The 17,201-nt window shown below is 50.2% G+C and overlaps 1 protein-coding gene across 4 annotated transcripts in view; it reads right to left on the reverse strand.

The window, feature by feature from the left end:
• Positions 1–17,201, reverse strand: part of AFAP1 (actin filament associated protein 1) — a 115,400-nt gene that overhangs the window by 51,227 nt on the left and 46,972 nt on the right. For all 4 annotated transcript variants that reach the window (XM_084797467.1, XM_084797468.1, XM_084797466.1 and 1 more), the window contains 3 exons: positions 12,390–12,498; positions 9,323–9,534; positions 6,665–6,844 (listed from right to left, as the gene is read on the reverse strand). In XM_084797467.1, coding sequence (XP_084653593.1) covers positions 6,665–6,844; positions 9,323–9,534; positions 12,390–12,498 — 501 coding nt within the window. The remainder of the gene's footprint in view (positions 1–6,664; positions 6,845–9,322; positions 9,535–12,389; positions 12,499–17,201) is intronic.

Raw genomic sequence — 17,201 nt, forward strand, 5'->3', positions numbered from 1 at the left:
CACAGCCAGATGGAGTTTCAGACAGACATGATAATAGAGAAAAATGGGAAAGTGACAGAACGGAAACTCGAGTCCAAGATGGAAGTGAGTATGATGGCACGCTGGGCCAGACGCTTCCGACACGGGAGGCAGGCACTGAGGAGCCGCAGCCAGAGGTGACGAGCTGGCCCAACTGCTTCCAAGCCAATGAAACACAGAGGATAGACAAAGACCAGGAAGGCTTCCCTTCACACCAATACCACAGGGTCACCTGCTGAAAGCCTAAGAAGAAAGCCGCTTTAGGCTTTGCAGTGACAGTGACACCAAACCTGGGAACAACGGCTGTGGACAGGGCTGGCTTCTCAGGGAGCAGAGGAAGATGGTGGCATACACACTACCTGGAAGCCCATTTCCAGAAGGCCTGCACTATAGGAAGTGGAATTTCAAATTGTTCCTGCTTGACTAAAAAAACCCTTACTTTATGTTTAATTGTGTGCATTGTGTATGCAGTGTGTGTGCATGCACAGGAGGGCAGATGGCCGTGGAGGCCACAGGTGTCGTATCCCCCTGGAGCTGGAGTTACAGGCAGCGGTGCGTCCTCTCGCATAAGTGCCTCCATCTGAACTCGCAAGAGCAGCATGTGTGCTTAACCACTGAGCCATCGTTCCAGCCCCTCCCATATAAACAAGACAAAACACCAACTTCTCTGATGTAAGAGGAAGTGTCACAGGATGGAGGCTCACATCTGAGCGTGAATGAAGAGACCCAAAACACAGACGTCTTTGACGTAAGAGGAAATGACGCAGGACGGAGGCTCACATCTGAGCACGGATGAAGAGACCCGGTACAGACCCAACTCTGCTTCCCGTCATCTCCTTCTTGGCAGGAGAATCAGGAAGGAGTTCTAGACACTAAAACAGAAGTTCCCTGAGAAGAGCAAGCTAAGCAGGGAGGCATGCCGCTCCTATCGGCATAGGGCAGCATTTGGGACCTTAGAAAAAGAGAAAACTGCAAACAAACAAAAAACTATACAGACCTTTAGGTTCCCAACCATTCTGAATTTTTCAGAATCTTGTTTTTTAAAACTTCCACCAGCTCCGTGGTTCAGCAGGTAAAAGGGACCCGCTGCACAAGCCTGACAAACTTGGTTTAATCCCAGAATCCCATGGAAACTTCCACCAGCTCCGTGGATCAGCAGGTAAAGGGACACGCTGCACAAGTCTGACAAGCTGGGTTTAATCCCAGAATCCCATCGTGGAAGAACAGAAATGACTGCTGTCCTCTGACCTTCCACATGAACACCACAGCATATGAACACACACACACACACACACACGCACGCACGCACGCACGCACGCACGCACGCACGCACGCGCACCACCACCACCACCACCACCACCACCATAACCACCATCATTAAAATCATGGTTCTGATTATTGTTTTTTAAAATCATCTGTATTATCTGTAGGCCCGGCTAGTAATCAGTCAAGACACAGACACTTGTTATATTTTAAAATAGCCTTAGTTAACCTGGGGCAGGCAGATCTCAATCTTCTAATCTACCTCCCACAGTGGGGCAGGCATGGGATCCCTGCCTCAATCCCATGCCATCTGCTTCTAATCCCTTTAATCAAGCTACCTCCCGTCCATAATCCCATATATTTGTTCATGTTCTTCACCTGGGCTGGATTCTCCACCCACGCCGGCCATGTGCTTCTCCTCCAGCTAACCCATGGCGGCCTTCCTCTCTTCCCCTCAGCTCTCTCTCCTCTCTCCTGGTGGCGGTTCTTCTTCTTCCCAGAATCCCTCTCTCTCCTAACCCCACCTATCTCCTTTGTCCTGCCCAAGGTGGGATGGCTTTTTATTAAGTAAAAGGTTGGTCTCAGAGACAGTAAGCACTAATTAGCACCAAAATACATCAGACCATCCCCCCAACATCTGATAAGGTAACTGATCCAGCTGTGGACTCGGAAGAAACTAAACTATCTTGGGCTCTGCTAGGCTATGGCAGCTATGAACCTATGACTGAAACCCTTTTGTAACCAGCTTTCATTGTTTTATTAGCATATGTTAATGTTAATTATGCACAATAGATTTCTTAGTGAGCTGTCACTCATGCATCTAATTTTTGCCATACTCACCCTGCTGCCTCCTCTCCCCCTGCTGCCTCCTCTCACTCTCTCCCCCTGCAGCCTCCTCTCCCTCTCTCCCCCTGCTGCCTCCTCTCCCTCTCTCCCCCTGCTGCCTCCTCTCCCTCTCTCCCCCTGCTGCCTCCTCTCCCTCTCTCCCCCTGCTGCCTCCTCTCCCTCTCTCCCCCTGCTGCCTCCTCTCCCTCTCTCCCCCTGCAGCCTCCTCTCCCTCTCTCCCCCTGCTGCCTCCTCTCCCTCTCTCCCCCTGCTGCCTCCTCTCCCTCTCTCCCCCTGCTGCCTCCTCTCCCTCTCTCCCCCTGCTGCCTCCTCTCCCTCTCTCCCCCTGCTGCCTCCTCTCCCTCTCTCCCCCTGCTGCCTCCTCTCCCTCTCTCCCCCTGCAGCCTCCTCTCCCTCTCTCCCCCTGCTGCCTCTCTCCCTCTCCTGCTGCCCACTCATTTCCTAACTTGCCCCTTCTACTTCCATGTCTGTTTTTTCTTGAGACCTAATGATTTTCATCCGAGTTGGCACCAGAAACATAAGTAATACAAGAGCACAGGCGTGGTATCAGTGGTACACCACTAGAGAAAAATGCCCCTTTCTCCTTGGGTAACCATTAACTGCCCATAGATCCTCAGAAAATGCATGGGGCATCGCAGCCTCCCCCCTGGGAGATCTTAACTACAAATCCTCTAGGAGCCACACAGCTTTGTGAGCCCCTCCATCCTCCCTCTCCATCTTGCAGTCTCCTCACCCCTCTTCCACAATGTTCCCTGCATTTGAGGAGGTAATACAGACACCTCACTAGGCCTGAGTGACACTCAATCATTCGATTCTCATTTCTAGGGCTTCTTGTGTGCTGGTACTGAAGAAATAACAACGCAAACATTAAATAGAGTAATCAATTCAAACTCCTCAGAAAAAAAAAAGATTTTCCGCCTTGTATTATTTATTTCCCTTGTAAGAAATACACTAAAATTAAAATTCTTCCAATTAACTGCCATTCATGAGTGGAGTCATCACGCTATAATTAGCTAAGTGCCTCAGTTTGTAAGTAGCTCAGTTTGTAAGTTGGATGTGAGGTTATTTCACTCCATCAGCATCTTGGAAGCACATTGCTTCGCTGGTCTGTTAGCCAGATGCTCGAGGACTCAGGGTGATGTCATGTCAGATGTGAAGCAGTTAGCGCTTGGCGTGCTGAGGACCTAACACTGCAGAACAGAGGGCGAGCGGGACCAAACAAGGACCAGGGCATCTCACCCGGCTTTCCTTAGGGAACAGAGGGCACCCATCATGGAAAGTATCCAGCCAGCCAGGAGAGGAACCCAGAGAAAGAAACAGTCACCAGGGAAGTTGCTTACTCCACAACTGTTCTTTCTCCTTTAGGGGATGGACCAGCTAAGATTGTAGGAGGGGAGGGAGTGGGAGATGAGCAGAATTAGGGTGCATGATGTGAAATTCACAAAAAAAATCAATTAAAAGTTTTTTTAAAAATAAAAATTAAAAAAAACACTTTAGTTGCCGGGAATGGTGGCATATGCCTTTAATCCCAGCACTAGGGAGGCAGAGACAGGCAATTCTGTGAATTTGAGGCCAGTTTGGTCTACAAGGTGAGTCCAAGACAGCCAGGGCTGCACGTAGACACCTTGTCTCAAAAATCAAATTAAAAAAAAAAAGAAAGTTACAAAAAAAATCACAGGATGGAGGATAAGAGAAAAGTGCCAGCTGCCCATCATTCAAACAAGAGCAAAGCTCCAGTCAAAGCAGAAAGCCGACCCTGATGGGTCCCTGAAGGTCCTTGCAGCACGTGACCTCAGATGAAACCGCTGTAGTGGCAGGAGATTAGGAGACCATGAGCACCTGTGGTGAGGAGTGTGAGGACCCACATTAACAAAAGCTGGGTGCAGCACTGTGTGCTTATGACTCCAGAGCTGGGGAGGCAGTGAAGTGAATCCCTGGGGCTCACTGGCCAGCCAGGCTAACCGGCTCTGTGAGTTCCGGGCCAGTTACAAGTGGGAGGCCCTGTCGCAGAAAAGAAAAGCGGAGGGTGCCTGGGGAATGGGGTCTGGGCTTGTCCTCTGCGGCCTCCACGTGCACATGTTGCAAGCGTCTCTGTCTCTGTCTCTGTCTCTGTCTCTGTCTCTGTCTCTGTCTCTGTCTCTGTCTCTCTCTGGTCTCTGTCTCTGTCTCTCTCTCATACACACACATGTGCACACACACATGCGTACACATGCATGCACGCATGCAGATGCAACATGAGTCAATGAGATGGAGGAGCCTCTGTAAACCCTGAAGGCTCTGGCGCTCCTGGCCTGCAGCATTGTGAAGCTCTCGGCCTGGAAGGCTACACAAACTCTCAAGAGACATTCCTGAGCCTGAGGCTTGCAAAAGGGGAAACCTGGGGGGGGGGGGGGAGGAGCTCTCCTCAACCTCAGTGTCACAAATTTCAGGCAAGCCACAGGCACTGCTGACAGAGTGAAACAGGCCACCTCTGTGTGATTCCCAGGACAGCTGACAAAGCCTCATCATGGGCCTGGAGTCTGACTGTGTGCTCCTGGGAGCCACAGGGAGTGGAGGTGCACTGTTCCTGGGTTACGGTGTGAGATAGTGCATCTTTGCTGTCCCCTTGCCTGGTTTGGGCATGTGTGCTTGGGGATTTTTCCAGAGAGGGTTAGCTGAAGAGGGAAGACTCACCCTCTAGAGTGGGCTGAAGGCCTGGCTGAATACACAGGAGAAAGAAAGTTGAACACCCACACTTGGCTCTGCTTCCTGCCTACGGACACACCGGACGCCTGTCACCACGCTTTCGCCACCATGATGTGACGGATGGTAACTTCAAACTGTGAGCCCTTCTTTCCTTCCTTAGGTCACTTTCATCAGGTTATTTGGTTACAATGGTGAGAAAAAGTGGCCCATAAACTGCATGTCACAAGCAACACGATCATAGATGCCCAAGAAGAGAGCACCGCCTTGCAGCCCTGTCCTCACCACAGGCCGTGAAGAACTCAAACCTTGGGAAGATAATTAGATGCGCACAGCTTCTTCCTAAAGGCAGGAGGAGCAGCTGTGGTTACGGAATCTCTTCCAAGGGCCATGGAGCGTGCAAACCCAAAGGAACCATGGGATTGTATTTGTTGTAAAGGAGAGGGTTAGGGTTATGTGATCTATGCCCAATATTGCTATAAGAGTTATCTCAATGTATTTCCTTTCCAAACACCATGACCAGCAAGGGGATAGAACAGACACAACAGATAAGGGGGTTCCAAGCTCCAGCAAAAACCAGGGTCAGAGCCACCATGCCCATGTCATCCAGAGGTAAAAGCCAGACCAGCATTTTAAGAGAAATCTAAAACTGTAAACGAGACATTTCTAGATTGAAAAAGAAACAGTAGAAATTCTAGGGCTTAAAACTCTGGACCCCTAAGCGCCAATACAGCATCACTATTGAGGCACAGCGTTTGGGCTGTGGTGGGTGATGGAGTGGAGGCCTCGTGGTTGAAATTAATGCCCATTGGCGCCTGCATCACAGATACCACATGAGCACATTCTCACCAGAGACCAAATGCGCAGGCACCTTGACTACACTTTCCAGCCTCCAGAGCTCAGAAGTAATTGCTGCTGTTTAAGCCACCCCAGTTGGGGCATCTCAGCAGGGCCGCCTGAGCGGAAAAAGCAAAATTACAAGACAGTGGCAGAGTACCCCCCTGCCCCCCCCACACACCCTGCCCGCAGACGAAGTAGAAGACCTCCCATTGAAATAGTGTTTCCGGGGATGGAGGTTGGGTCAAAGCAATATTGAAAAAAAAAAAAAAAAAAAAAACAAGAAGACAGATGGACAGCCTCTTGGGACAGACAGCTTCCTGCACAGGGGAGTTAGGTGAGTGGAGATTCTACCAATGAGTGTTCACTGTCAAAAATAAGACAAGGCTGGAGGGAGAGTTTCCTGTTCAAGGCTGAGACTCACAACCAACCTTCCAAACAAGCAGCACTAACAAAGGGAAGGCTCAGTGGGAAAAAAGCATTCACTACCAAGCCTAACTACTTAGGTTTGATCCTGGAGAGCCGCACAGTGGGTGGGGGATAAAGAATCAGTTTTCTGCTGGAGATGCCTTAGCAGTTAAGGTCCTTGACTGCTCTTCTAGGGGACCTGAGTTCAAATCTCAGCACTCCAACGGCAGCTCACACATGAGAGATTTGACACTCACACAGACATGTATGCAGGCAAACAAAACAAAAATGCCAATGCACATCACATGAAGGTAAACACATTTTTAAAAAATCAGTTTTCACAAGTTGTCCTCTGATCTCCACATGCCTGCCATGCCAGGTGTGTATGCATGTGTGTGTGTGTGTGTGTGTGTGCGCGCGCGCGCGCGCGCGCAGGTGCATGTATGTATGGGGGGGCAAAATTAAAATGTAACTTAATTTATTAAAAAAGACAAAACTGCTGGATTAATCTATCTATCCAGGCTTTCGATGAATTATGAGTCAAATGAACGAGGGCACCAGGAAGAGGTCTGGAAGTGAAGGCGGCTCGGAGCCAAGGCAGATGGCCTACCTTCAGCCACTGCTCAGCCTGCTCCTTGCTCTGGACTGCGAGAACCAGAGGGTCTGTGCCTTGCTGGGTGATCTTCAGCTCGTGTTTCTTCTTCTTGCTGTCCCTCGGGATGTACGTGATGCTGCAGCCTTGCAGGGGCAGCTCCATCTGAGGCTGCTGGTCCTTGGAACTTTTATAGCACTGCATGGAACACAACAGACTAATTAATGCCTTGAGGACATGCCACCAGAAACAGCCTGCAGTGCTGGCCAGGCTTCAGGAGGTGTTGGGACAGAGGGGATGGCTTAGCAGCCAGCTAACAGATGTGACGATTCCAGAGTCTGCTGCCTATTCACTCTCCTACATCTGGCACACACAGGTGTGTTCAGCTGAAGTCTATGGAGTGCCCAGGACATGACTGAGAAGACACTAATCAAGCCTGTGTTCCACTGGAGCATCTTCATAAAATTACACCTACCTTTATGTGAATATGAGATATATAAAAGGACAATTAGATCTGATGGAAGTGTGTAGACCTACTGTGGGCAGACAGTGTACTAATGAAGATGCTTGGAGCTGGAGAGATGGCTCAGCACTTAAGAACGCACACCGCTCTTGTAGAGAACCGTCCTCAGCACCCACCTCAGTTGGTTCACAACCATCTGTGACTCCCGTACTGTCTGGAGATCCTGGGAGAGGCAAGGCTGGGCTGCCTCCAAACAGGACTCTTCCAAGACTGGCACTAAGAGCCGGAGAAAGGGAGAGCAGGCAGAACTCAGCTTAAGTGAAAAACATAGGGAGCCCACAGGCTCTGGAGCTGGAAGGCCCCCTGGATCTGCCCATGAGGCTGACTGACTGACCTTGACTCTCTCAGCACTAGATTCAGGCACCCTGGGGAAGAAAGGTGAGTTGACTTCAGGGTTCCTTCAATGAAGGCAATTCTCCCAGTGCTACCCATCAGCTAGAGAAGTGGTACTCTCAGTCGGGGGTGGGGGTGGGGGGAGGCAGTGTCTGGGTGGGTGCAGAATTGCCTCGGCATGGAAATAAAGGCCTAGGTATGGGGTCAATAAAGTAGGTAGCACTGATAACCACGGGAGGCCAGGCAAGATGCTCAAAGAAGAAAAAGCATGCATTTTCTCATCTGAGTAGTTGACTCATGGGTTATTTCTGAAGGAAAGTAATACACACATACACAGACACACACACACACACACACACACACACACTACTGCCACCAGCACCACCAGCACCAGCAGCACCACCACCATGCCTGGCATCAGCAGCAACAACAAAGCCACTACTTTGAGCCAAATGTGGTAGCTCTTACCTATAATGCCGTCATTCAGGAGATGGACGAGGGAGGATTGAGAGCTCAAATCTAGCCTGAACTACATCAAGAGTCTGAGGCTAACCTGAGCTACCAAGTTTCATCTTGCATTTTGCCTTGCATAGTGTTACCCTCATTTTCTATTTATTTTTCAACAATTAAGCTCGTCTCTATGGAAGCCATTACCATCATAGGACAGAGAGAGGGATCTCAGAGGTTAAACTGCAGAAAAAAAAGCAGGGGAGAGAACAAATGGGTGTGGGAAAGGGACGAGGGACCTGGGCCCCAAACTGCTGACTCTGTATCAGCCCCAAGGCTGCCTGCATTGGGAAACAAGCTGCTCTTTTACAGGAGACTCAAATGCATTTTAAAAAACATTTTATATAGCATATTGCCATCTTGCAGCTATTGCATCAGATTATAAATAAGGGCTATGTTAATATTTTTCATGCTTTAAAATCCCCAATGGCATCATTTTTGGCATATTCTGTATTTGGAAGAAATTCAGGCCACACATGTGGAAAAAATATGCACTTTGTTTTAAAAGGCTGAACAAAAAATGAAGTACATCCAATGTCCTAAGAGCCTACGCAAGTAAGATACCCATAATTCACTGGGGACCACGGCCTCTCTCACAGTGTTATCTGCTCCACTAAATGTGAGGAAACAGAAACTCAGATTTTCTGCTTTACTGACTCACTTTTGAGTAATTGTTTCCTGGGGTTAATTTGGAAGACAAAAGGCAAAAAACATACAGTAAAGCTCCTGACCCAGTGACCAGCCATGGTTTCTAACGGAAGAGGGGGTGGGGCAAGAATGCAGTCGCCAAGGCTGCTTCTCCTTCTTAGAGCCTCCAAGGGGACAGCATGTGTGGCCCCGAGCTCAGACTCCTCTACACACTGCTACTGGACTGAACCCACCTTCCTGTTCTACCTAAACAACAAAACAAAACAAAACAAAACAAAACAAAACAAAAAAACACTTGGAAAGCTTCTGGCTTCCCAAAAGAATGTCCTTACCCTCTCCCCTCCCCTAGGGCCCCCCACAGGCTCCAGGCCTCCGCAGTGACCTGGCTGGGAGGAATTTACTGACTCACTACAAATGAGAAAGTCTATCTTGCAGTTTCTGGCAAGTTTCAACACTGCTCGTTTCCACTGACACAAGCCACAGGCCCAGCGGGGTAGAAGGATTTGGGTGTGGGGAGCCGTGAGCCATCCCTGAAATCGTGCCAGCCTGGCTGGGCCGGGCAGGGACCCTGGCTCTCAACAAGGTCCTGGTAGCATCTGCATGTACCAGCTGCCATCCTGTACTTCAGACTGCCAAGGGTGGTGCAGCCCCACAGGGCCTCTTACCAGCAGCTTGGTGTCCTTGATGACGCAGAGCAGCTTGGTCCACTGGCCAAAGCGTTTCTTGCGCAGCAGGAAGGCACAGATCTTGGCGTCTTTCACCAGGTCCATGGAGGCCTCCTCTGAGGGCCACTGGTGCCTGGTTTTCTTCCCTTTTCCATCCTCCTCTTCTTCATCATATGACTCATAGGAACTGCTCATGGCCTCGGAGTCATAATCTGTGAAGGAGAAAAGGGCAGACATGAGAGGCCGCCGACCTCCCAAGTCATTTCACCTGGCCGCATTTCCAACCACAGTGGGCTTCAGTGAGGAACGTCTTCCCGCCCTGTCCCTGAGGATGAAAACAACAAGACTTGGGCAGTGGGAACTCAACAAAATGTTTCAAATGCAACAACTAAAACACTGAGATTTATTTTAAAAATCTCTAGAGTCTTTCACATAGACAGCATGACGTCACCCCCATGGCAGCATTAGCTGCACTCCGCCTAGATTGGCCACTCAGGAACCTTGTCCACTCAGAGTCCCATGTACCTCTTTATCTGGCCTTGATTAAATACCCCACCCCCAATCTTCCTGCCGACACTGCCACAGACCCTTTAGAATGCTTGGAATCCACTAGAGGCCACCTCTCCCCACTGGGTCACCTTGGATCCGTAGCAGGATTTGTCCCATCTTTCTGACAGAACAAATCTCACTCAAAGACACAAGAGCTCTCAGGTTACAGTTTCTCCACACATACCCTGCTCTTTCTTCCCCGGGGCTCTCTGCACATACCACAAGTGGCCCCCATCTTCTTCCTTGCTGCTGTGGTAACGTGTGCTCATGTTTTAGCAGTAGGAGTATGACTTCCTCTGGACAGTGTCATGGGCTCAAGAGTGATTCCCTGGTACTCATGTGCCGAGGTCCTCCAGCTAACATGGCTGCATCTGATGAAATCTGTTACCAATATGGCTAGGACCATTTTTTAAGTGTAGCATCCTAACCCAAATGGGAGTGGTGAGAGGGAAAGACAAAAGGAAAAGACAGGGGAAGAAGGGAGAAAGAGAGAAAGCTCACTGTCAAGACAGGACTGAGGGCATGACCAGAGGGAACACCTCTGAGTTAGGCCACCTGTAAGATAAACCACTGGCAAGATGAGCCGAAAATTCCAGCATTTCCCAAGCATTTCAGCATTCGAGCTTTGGGGCCTAAGGGTGATTTGTGGCAGCAGCCTGAGCAGGACAACACAGCACACTGGGTCAAAGGCCCTTGTGACGCCACGCAGGGCCTAACAGACTCCTCACCATGCACAAAGGCCAGCTTTTCATTTCAAACTGTGAGCCTGGGGAGGGGAGACCATCTTGTTGCATGTGACAGCTTAACCCCAGCACCTAACAAGGGGTGGGAGGTATGTGGCAGGTGCACAGTCAAGAGAAGCAAGAGTGGTCACACGGATTCAACCACAGGCGCAGAGAGATCCTTCAGAGGGATGGTGGCACATTCAGGCCTGGGGCACCGGGGAGCGGAGGTGACAGACACTGCACCTGAGGGAGCAGTATCAGGCCTGAGAGTGGAGGGCTGAGACTATGCTGAGGGTGAGAGACCAGATGCTCTGACAAGTGCTGAGGATGCAGAAATGAGGGTTTGAGTTACACACTACGGAGAGAGAATAACTGACAGGCCAGGCTCCACCTGGCTCCCCAGACCAGCAGCCTCTCTTTCCCCTCTCCCCTCCTACACACCAGCATGTGACTGCTCCCAATGTCTGAACAATTCAACCTTCATTTTTATTAAAAAAAAAAAAATTTTTTTTTAAGGAACTAAGCCTTGAATTGCCCCATTTTCACATTCACTTCAAGGGCCCCAAAGCCCCAGTGACCGTGTGGAGGACACCACAGGGCAAGGCAGAGATGACATGGCCTCTGACCCGAACATGATGGCGGGAGCACACCACAGAGGCTCACACAGTCACAGACAGGGACCTAAGAGCCAGCTGTGCCAGACCCTGGGAGAACGAGATTGACATCCAGCCCCTGGAGAAGCCGCAGGCAGCCAGCCAGAAGTCTAAGAAGGGTGCTGGAAACAAATGCATCTGGGAAACACCACAGTTTCCAGAGCGTGTGGCCACTTGGTGTTGGCAACGGTGTGAAAGCCAGCGAGCAGCACAGGGCAGGCGGTGGAAGACAACGCCGTTAGCCTGGGCTCTACTCTGCCCTTGGAGCCTGTTACAAAGGCACCTTGCACTAGGACAGAGTGCTTAAAAGTCTTAACCAAGTATTTTGCAGAGAAACAATGTGCTATGGTACACATGTGGAGGCAGAGGACAACTTGGGGAGTTCATCCTCTCTTTCCACCACATGGGTCGTGGGGATCACACTCAAGGGTCATCAGATTTGATGGCAGGTGCCCCACATTGACACCTTTTATACTCTCAATGAAAAGAGTTTTAGAGCTGAGCACAGAAACACAGGATACCACAGCTTAAAGCAGCATCCTGCTGAGAGGCCACAGTGCCTGACACTCGGAGGGAGGACAGGACAGCATCAGTAATGAACTCTGAATCCCAGGGGGTAGTTAGAGAAGGTATCAGTGTGCATCGGGTTTAAAAGGACGATTACTGAGGTCAGCACCAGGAGCTGGAGGACCATGACTTCGGCAGAAATTGTCCAGTAAAATCTGCCCTCTCCACCACAGAGGAAAAGCCTACACCCAACAGACCGCCTGGCAGAAACCTCGACCTGCAGGGTGGTGTGCTCGGTGAAGACCAAGAAGAAACAGGATGGGGCACATATGGATGGGCCCACAACCACTTCTCTCCCGACCTCAGGGACCCACTTCATCTGCCCACACCCAGGTCTGGCACAAGACACCTCTGACCGGACTCACCGGAAGCTGGAAGAAGGGACCCTGAGGGTCTTCCTTTCCCCAGCGCCGCCCCCCCCTCCCCGTATTCATGTCCTTCCTTAGGTCCCAGAGCCATTGCCCCTACATTTCTGTGGTGGTGTTCGGGCCCTGCCTCCTCCACGCCCAGTGCCTTGGCAAGCCACCACTCCTGTGAATGAAGGGACCACCCGGACAGTCTGTTGCCACTCACTTGAGGTGATGTACTCCGGAGCTTTTCCAGGACTCAGTGGCACGGCTTCCTCATAGTAACCCTCCGGAAGAGAGGACGTGGGTAAGGGTGGAGGCCCACTGTCAGGAGGCTGAGGGTAGAAGGAAAACCATGCTGGATTAGAGTGGCCACTGGAGATTCAAGGTCACCAGGGCCTACACCACTTTCCCTGCTCATGTCCAAGCCCCAGCCTCAGCCTTCCTGGTCATAGAACACTCAACTCTTCCCAGTACCTAAGGGGAGTCCCACCTTCCCATGAGGACATCCTACCTGATGTCCTACTATTGGCGTGCACTGCGAGCCATCAAAAGCCTGTCCCCAGATCCATCTGGGGATGACTCATACCTGCCCTCTGAGCCCCCCTCCTGCTGAGGCAGAGCCTGGATGGTCCTCATCATCCTCATTATGCCCCCTGGACACTCTATGGCTGAAGAATAGAGGAAGTGTGTACCCATTCCCAGGTATCCTTGCAGTCCTGGGCAATGGGGATAAAGCAGTGCAGCTCCAAGAACTGCTCCTGGCCCACCACTCTTTGGAGGCCGTGTCTGCTCTTTACTTAGGCCATCCATCACAATTCCCTACCAACACAGGCTGTGCCACCATCTGCGCTACAACCACCAGAGTCACAGGGGTCCCTTAGACTCAGCCCAAACCAGATCCTACCAGCCTGCAGGATGCAGCTCAGATCCCCTCTTCCCAAACTTTCCTCAAGACTAATCCATGCCAGCCTCTTCTCTGACATCCGTGGGACCCTGGTGGTCCTTGCCCTTCCTGGCTCTTCTGGCACGAGAAAAGGACAAGTGGAAGGAGGTGTGATGTACCAGGGCCCCTGCTCCCTCCCTGCCTGGCAATGCATCACAGCTTCAATGCTCACAGGTCCCAGCAGTGAGCCTGGATGGGAACCCGGCAGGGTGGCGAGCAGGTAGCCTCACACTGCACAGATGCAGAGAACAAGGCCCAGAATCTAAAGCAAGCTGCTCAGAATCAGACTTGCTCCTGCCATGGTTGGGTTTTCAGACACCCTGGAATCTACTAAAAACCGCTTTTAAAATCCCCTCCTCCTATGTGCAGCTAATTCACACTCTATGTTCTGTAAATAAGCGGAAGAGACAGAGTAGAAGTGACAAGCTCCATCCAGCTCCAACATCGTGGGCTTTGTTTTTATTCTTATGCAACCCCTCCAGAATGTGACTCCATCACTTTCCACTAACTCTGAGTCCAAAAAGTCCTCTGTGAATGACTAATGGCCACTGTACACCCACCCTACTTCCTCCTCCTGCAGCTGGTGGGAGGATTGAGTCCCAGATCAGCTAGCTGATGCTATTACCCAACTGCCCAGGCCTGTTCCCTGCAGAACACAGCTTCCATTCCCTCCTGCCCCTACTTTGTTCCCTGGAGGGCCACCACCCTGCCATCTATCTGCAAGGTAAAGGACCACCTTTGTAGGCAGCTGTCACTCGCTGGAGGGGATATACTCCAGAGCTGTCCCAGGGCCCAGGCTGGCTCATCTAAGGCCGTCCTGGCCTCTTTAGGGGACTGTCCTAAGAAGGGACCTGTCATACTGGGCTTGGCACTGGGAGAAGCTAGCCATCCAGCCTGGAATCCGGGGGCTGCCTTGGGGAGGTGTTTGAGTCACTGTGTTTTGTGCACGAGAAGACGGGGATTCATTCCACCTTCCTCTGAGTGTGGTGAAACTGGCTGCTCATACCTTGAATTGTTCCAAAGAGCTGAGTCAAACTGATGTCTGTATGTATTCAGGTCAGGCCTCCCTCCAGGGAGTGTGCATAGGGAAGAGGTGAAAAAGACCAGCGGATACTGGCTGGGGTAGGGAGGGCAAGGAGGGCGGGGAGAGGGGGAGGGTGGTGAACAGACACAGTCAAGGACACAGCCTTCAGAGACACACTTTAGACCTCACAATTCTACCTCTAGAAACACACAGGAAGGTTCTTTGGGCCAGTGAGAAAAAAACAAGCTCAATAAGTTCAGCAAGTTTCTGGAAAAACATAAACAACCATCAGAAGAAGAACGCTGGCTAGTACGGTGGCCCGGCAGGTGAAAGCACTTCTCGGTTTGCCTGCTGTAGCAAGATAAACACCATGGCCAGCAGCCGCTTAGCGGGGTTGCTTACTTCAACTGGCAGCCTACAGTTCACCAGGAAGAAAAGTCAGAGCCGGAACCTGGAGGCAGCAGCTGATGCACAGGCCCTGGAGGAAAGCTGCTTCCTGGCTTACTCCTCAGGCCTTGCTCAGTTTGCTGTCTTATACTTCCCAGAACTGCTTGCACAGGGGTAACACAACAGTGGGCCAGAACCTTCCACATCAATCAATAAAGAAAATGCCCTTACAGACTTGCCTATAGGCTGATCTTATGGAGGCATTTTCTCAATGGAGGTTCCCTCTTCCCAGATGACCACAGCTGTGCCAAGGTAACAACAACAACAACAACCTAACCAGTACACTGTGTAAGTCTGACAGCCTGAGTATGATTCCCCAGAAGCCTCAGAGGCAGGGGAGAATCTGTCCTCTGGTCTCCCCATGCACACTGTGGCACTCACACACCAACAATAATGATAAGTAGAAACAGCTGGGCATGGTGGCGCACGCCTTTAATCCCAGCACTTGAGAGGCAGAGGCAGGTGGATCACTGTGAGTTGGAGGCCAGCCTGGTCTACAAAGTGAGTCCAGGACAGGCAAGGCTACACAGAGACCCTGTCTTGAAAAAAAAAAAAAACAAGAAAGAAAGAAATCAATCAATTTTAAACAAGAAGTTTAAACAGCAGTGCAGCCTGGCATCACTGACTTGAAAACCCCCAGTCAGCACCGATCAATGAAAGACCATGGCAGGCCTGAGTGTCTCTGCTTAAGATAGCTGCTCACCAAAACTGTTAACACAAAGTTGTCTTTCTTACGTGTGTCTGAATAGAGTACATTTTTAATACTTATCACTTCAAAAAATATATATTTCATTTTTTATTCCGTGTGTGTGTGTGTGTGTGTGTGTGTGTGTGTGTGTGTGTGTGTGTCCACCTATATATGCCATAAATGCCAGTGCCTGCAGCGGGCAGACCAGGGCAATGGGCCCTTCTAGCTGGAGTTACAGGTGGGTATGAGTCTCACTATCATCGTTGTGATATTGAGTGGAGAAGGGCTGGGGAGTGGGGGACACTGAGTAATCAGACTGAGACTTCAGAGTCCATACCACCACATCCAGACCCCAGCTTCCCAAGGAGACTTACCCCCCATCTTACCTAACACCATTACCCCCACACACTCACCTCGGAGCTGGAGCTCTGCTCACCCCACCACCACTGCTCCCCTGCCTATAACATAAGCTCATACATCAGGTGGGTCTTCTTATGAGAAACACCAGAGAAGCCCCAAAACAGACTGTAGCTGAGAAAACATGTTCTGACCCCAATTCCACACATTGCAGGGATGCATCCATGTTGCTTTCCTGGTCCCAGAAAATCAAATAAAATCAAGTCAGAGTTCTCCCTAGAGCTGCCCCACACCAGCAATGCATATGCTTGGCAGCACAGAGTGCATGTCATAATCTGAGTTTCCCTGGCCAAGGGGATTAGAATGTAGGGATTTTAAAAATGGGTTAGAAAGGGCTGGAGGGATGGCTCAGTGATTAAGAACACTAACTACTCTTCCAGAGGACTTGGGTTCAATTCCCAGCAACCACACAGCAGGTCACAACTGTCTGTAACTCCTGTTCCAGGGGATCTGACACCCTCACACAGAAATACTTGCAGACAAAAATAACAAAAACCAAAAACCAATGTACATAACACTAAAAAAATTTTAAACAGTTAGAAAAGTACAATCAATCAACCAATAAGTGTATGTTTCCATCCTAAAAAATTGCAATCAGTCAATTGATCTCAGTCAGTAGAGCATGACTCAGACCACTGGACGGACTTGTCCCGACCTGCTGGGGTTCGACTAAAGCTTGGGAGGAGATTCATGTGTATGATAAGATAAAATACAAGACACAAAGAAAGAGAGCAAGTCTAAACGTTGATCAAGCTCTCAAATTTTATTAATCAGACAGCAGTGTTTATAAGGCAGAAGGCAGGGAAGCACATTGCTATAGCAACCCAGCTGTAGGCTATCCCAAAACACAAGGAATTCCAGGCAGGGTCATGATGTTTTGCCACACAGAATATCTCGCTCTAACTTTGTCTAGTCTAACTGCTGAACCATAACAGGGTCAGCTAGTTTCTGGTGAACGGCAACCTCTGGGAAAAACAGAAACTTAAAGGTGTAGGCTCTGACAAGATGGCTGAACATTGGCCATATGGCCTATTGTCCCCAACAATCAATCAATCAATCAATCAATGTATGTTTCCATCCTAACACCAAGACTTCCAAGTGAGCACCCAGTCTTGTGAGACAGTCCTTAGAGTTGACCATTCCACCCAACTGCTCTCCGATCAGCTTCCCACGCAACAGTGACTCCAGCAAGAGCCAGCACACATTTTCTTATGCTTCCTCAGCCTTAACCTGCAACAGTGAAGAAGCAGAGCCCTTGGGCCAACACCTGTGTGGGAAAGCAGAGGGGACTGCAGGAGTGGAATCCAGCTGCATGCCTAGAATTCTGGAGTAAAAGCAAGAGAAACACTAGGCAACATGGAGACAACATGCTGGGATTCTTGGAAGAGAAGAGATGAAAGGGAGCATGGGGTTCATATCCACTAAATGGTCTCATGTAGCTACACAGAGAGTCAGTAGCTCTGGGTCTGACTCTGTGACTTCCAGTGCCTAAGTTCAACACATCAACACAAAGCAT

Source organism: Acomys minous (assembly GCF_964271855.1).
Source record: "Acomys minous genome assembly, chromosome: 10".
Classification (NCBI taxonomy): Eukaryota; Metazoa; Chordata; class Mammalia; order Rodentia; family Muridae; genus Acomys; species Acomys minous.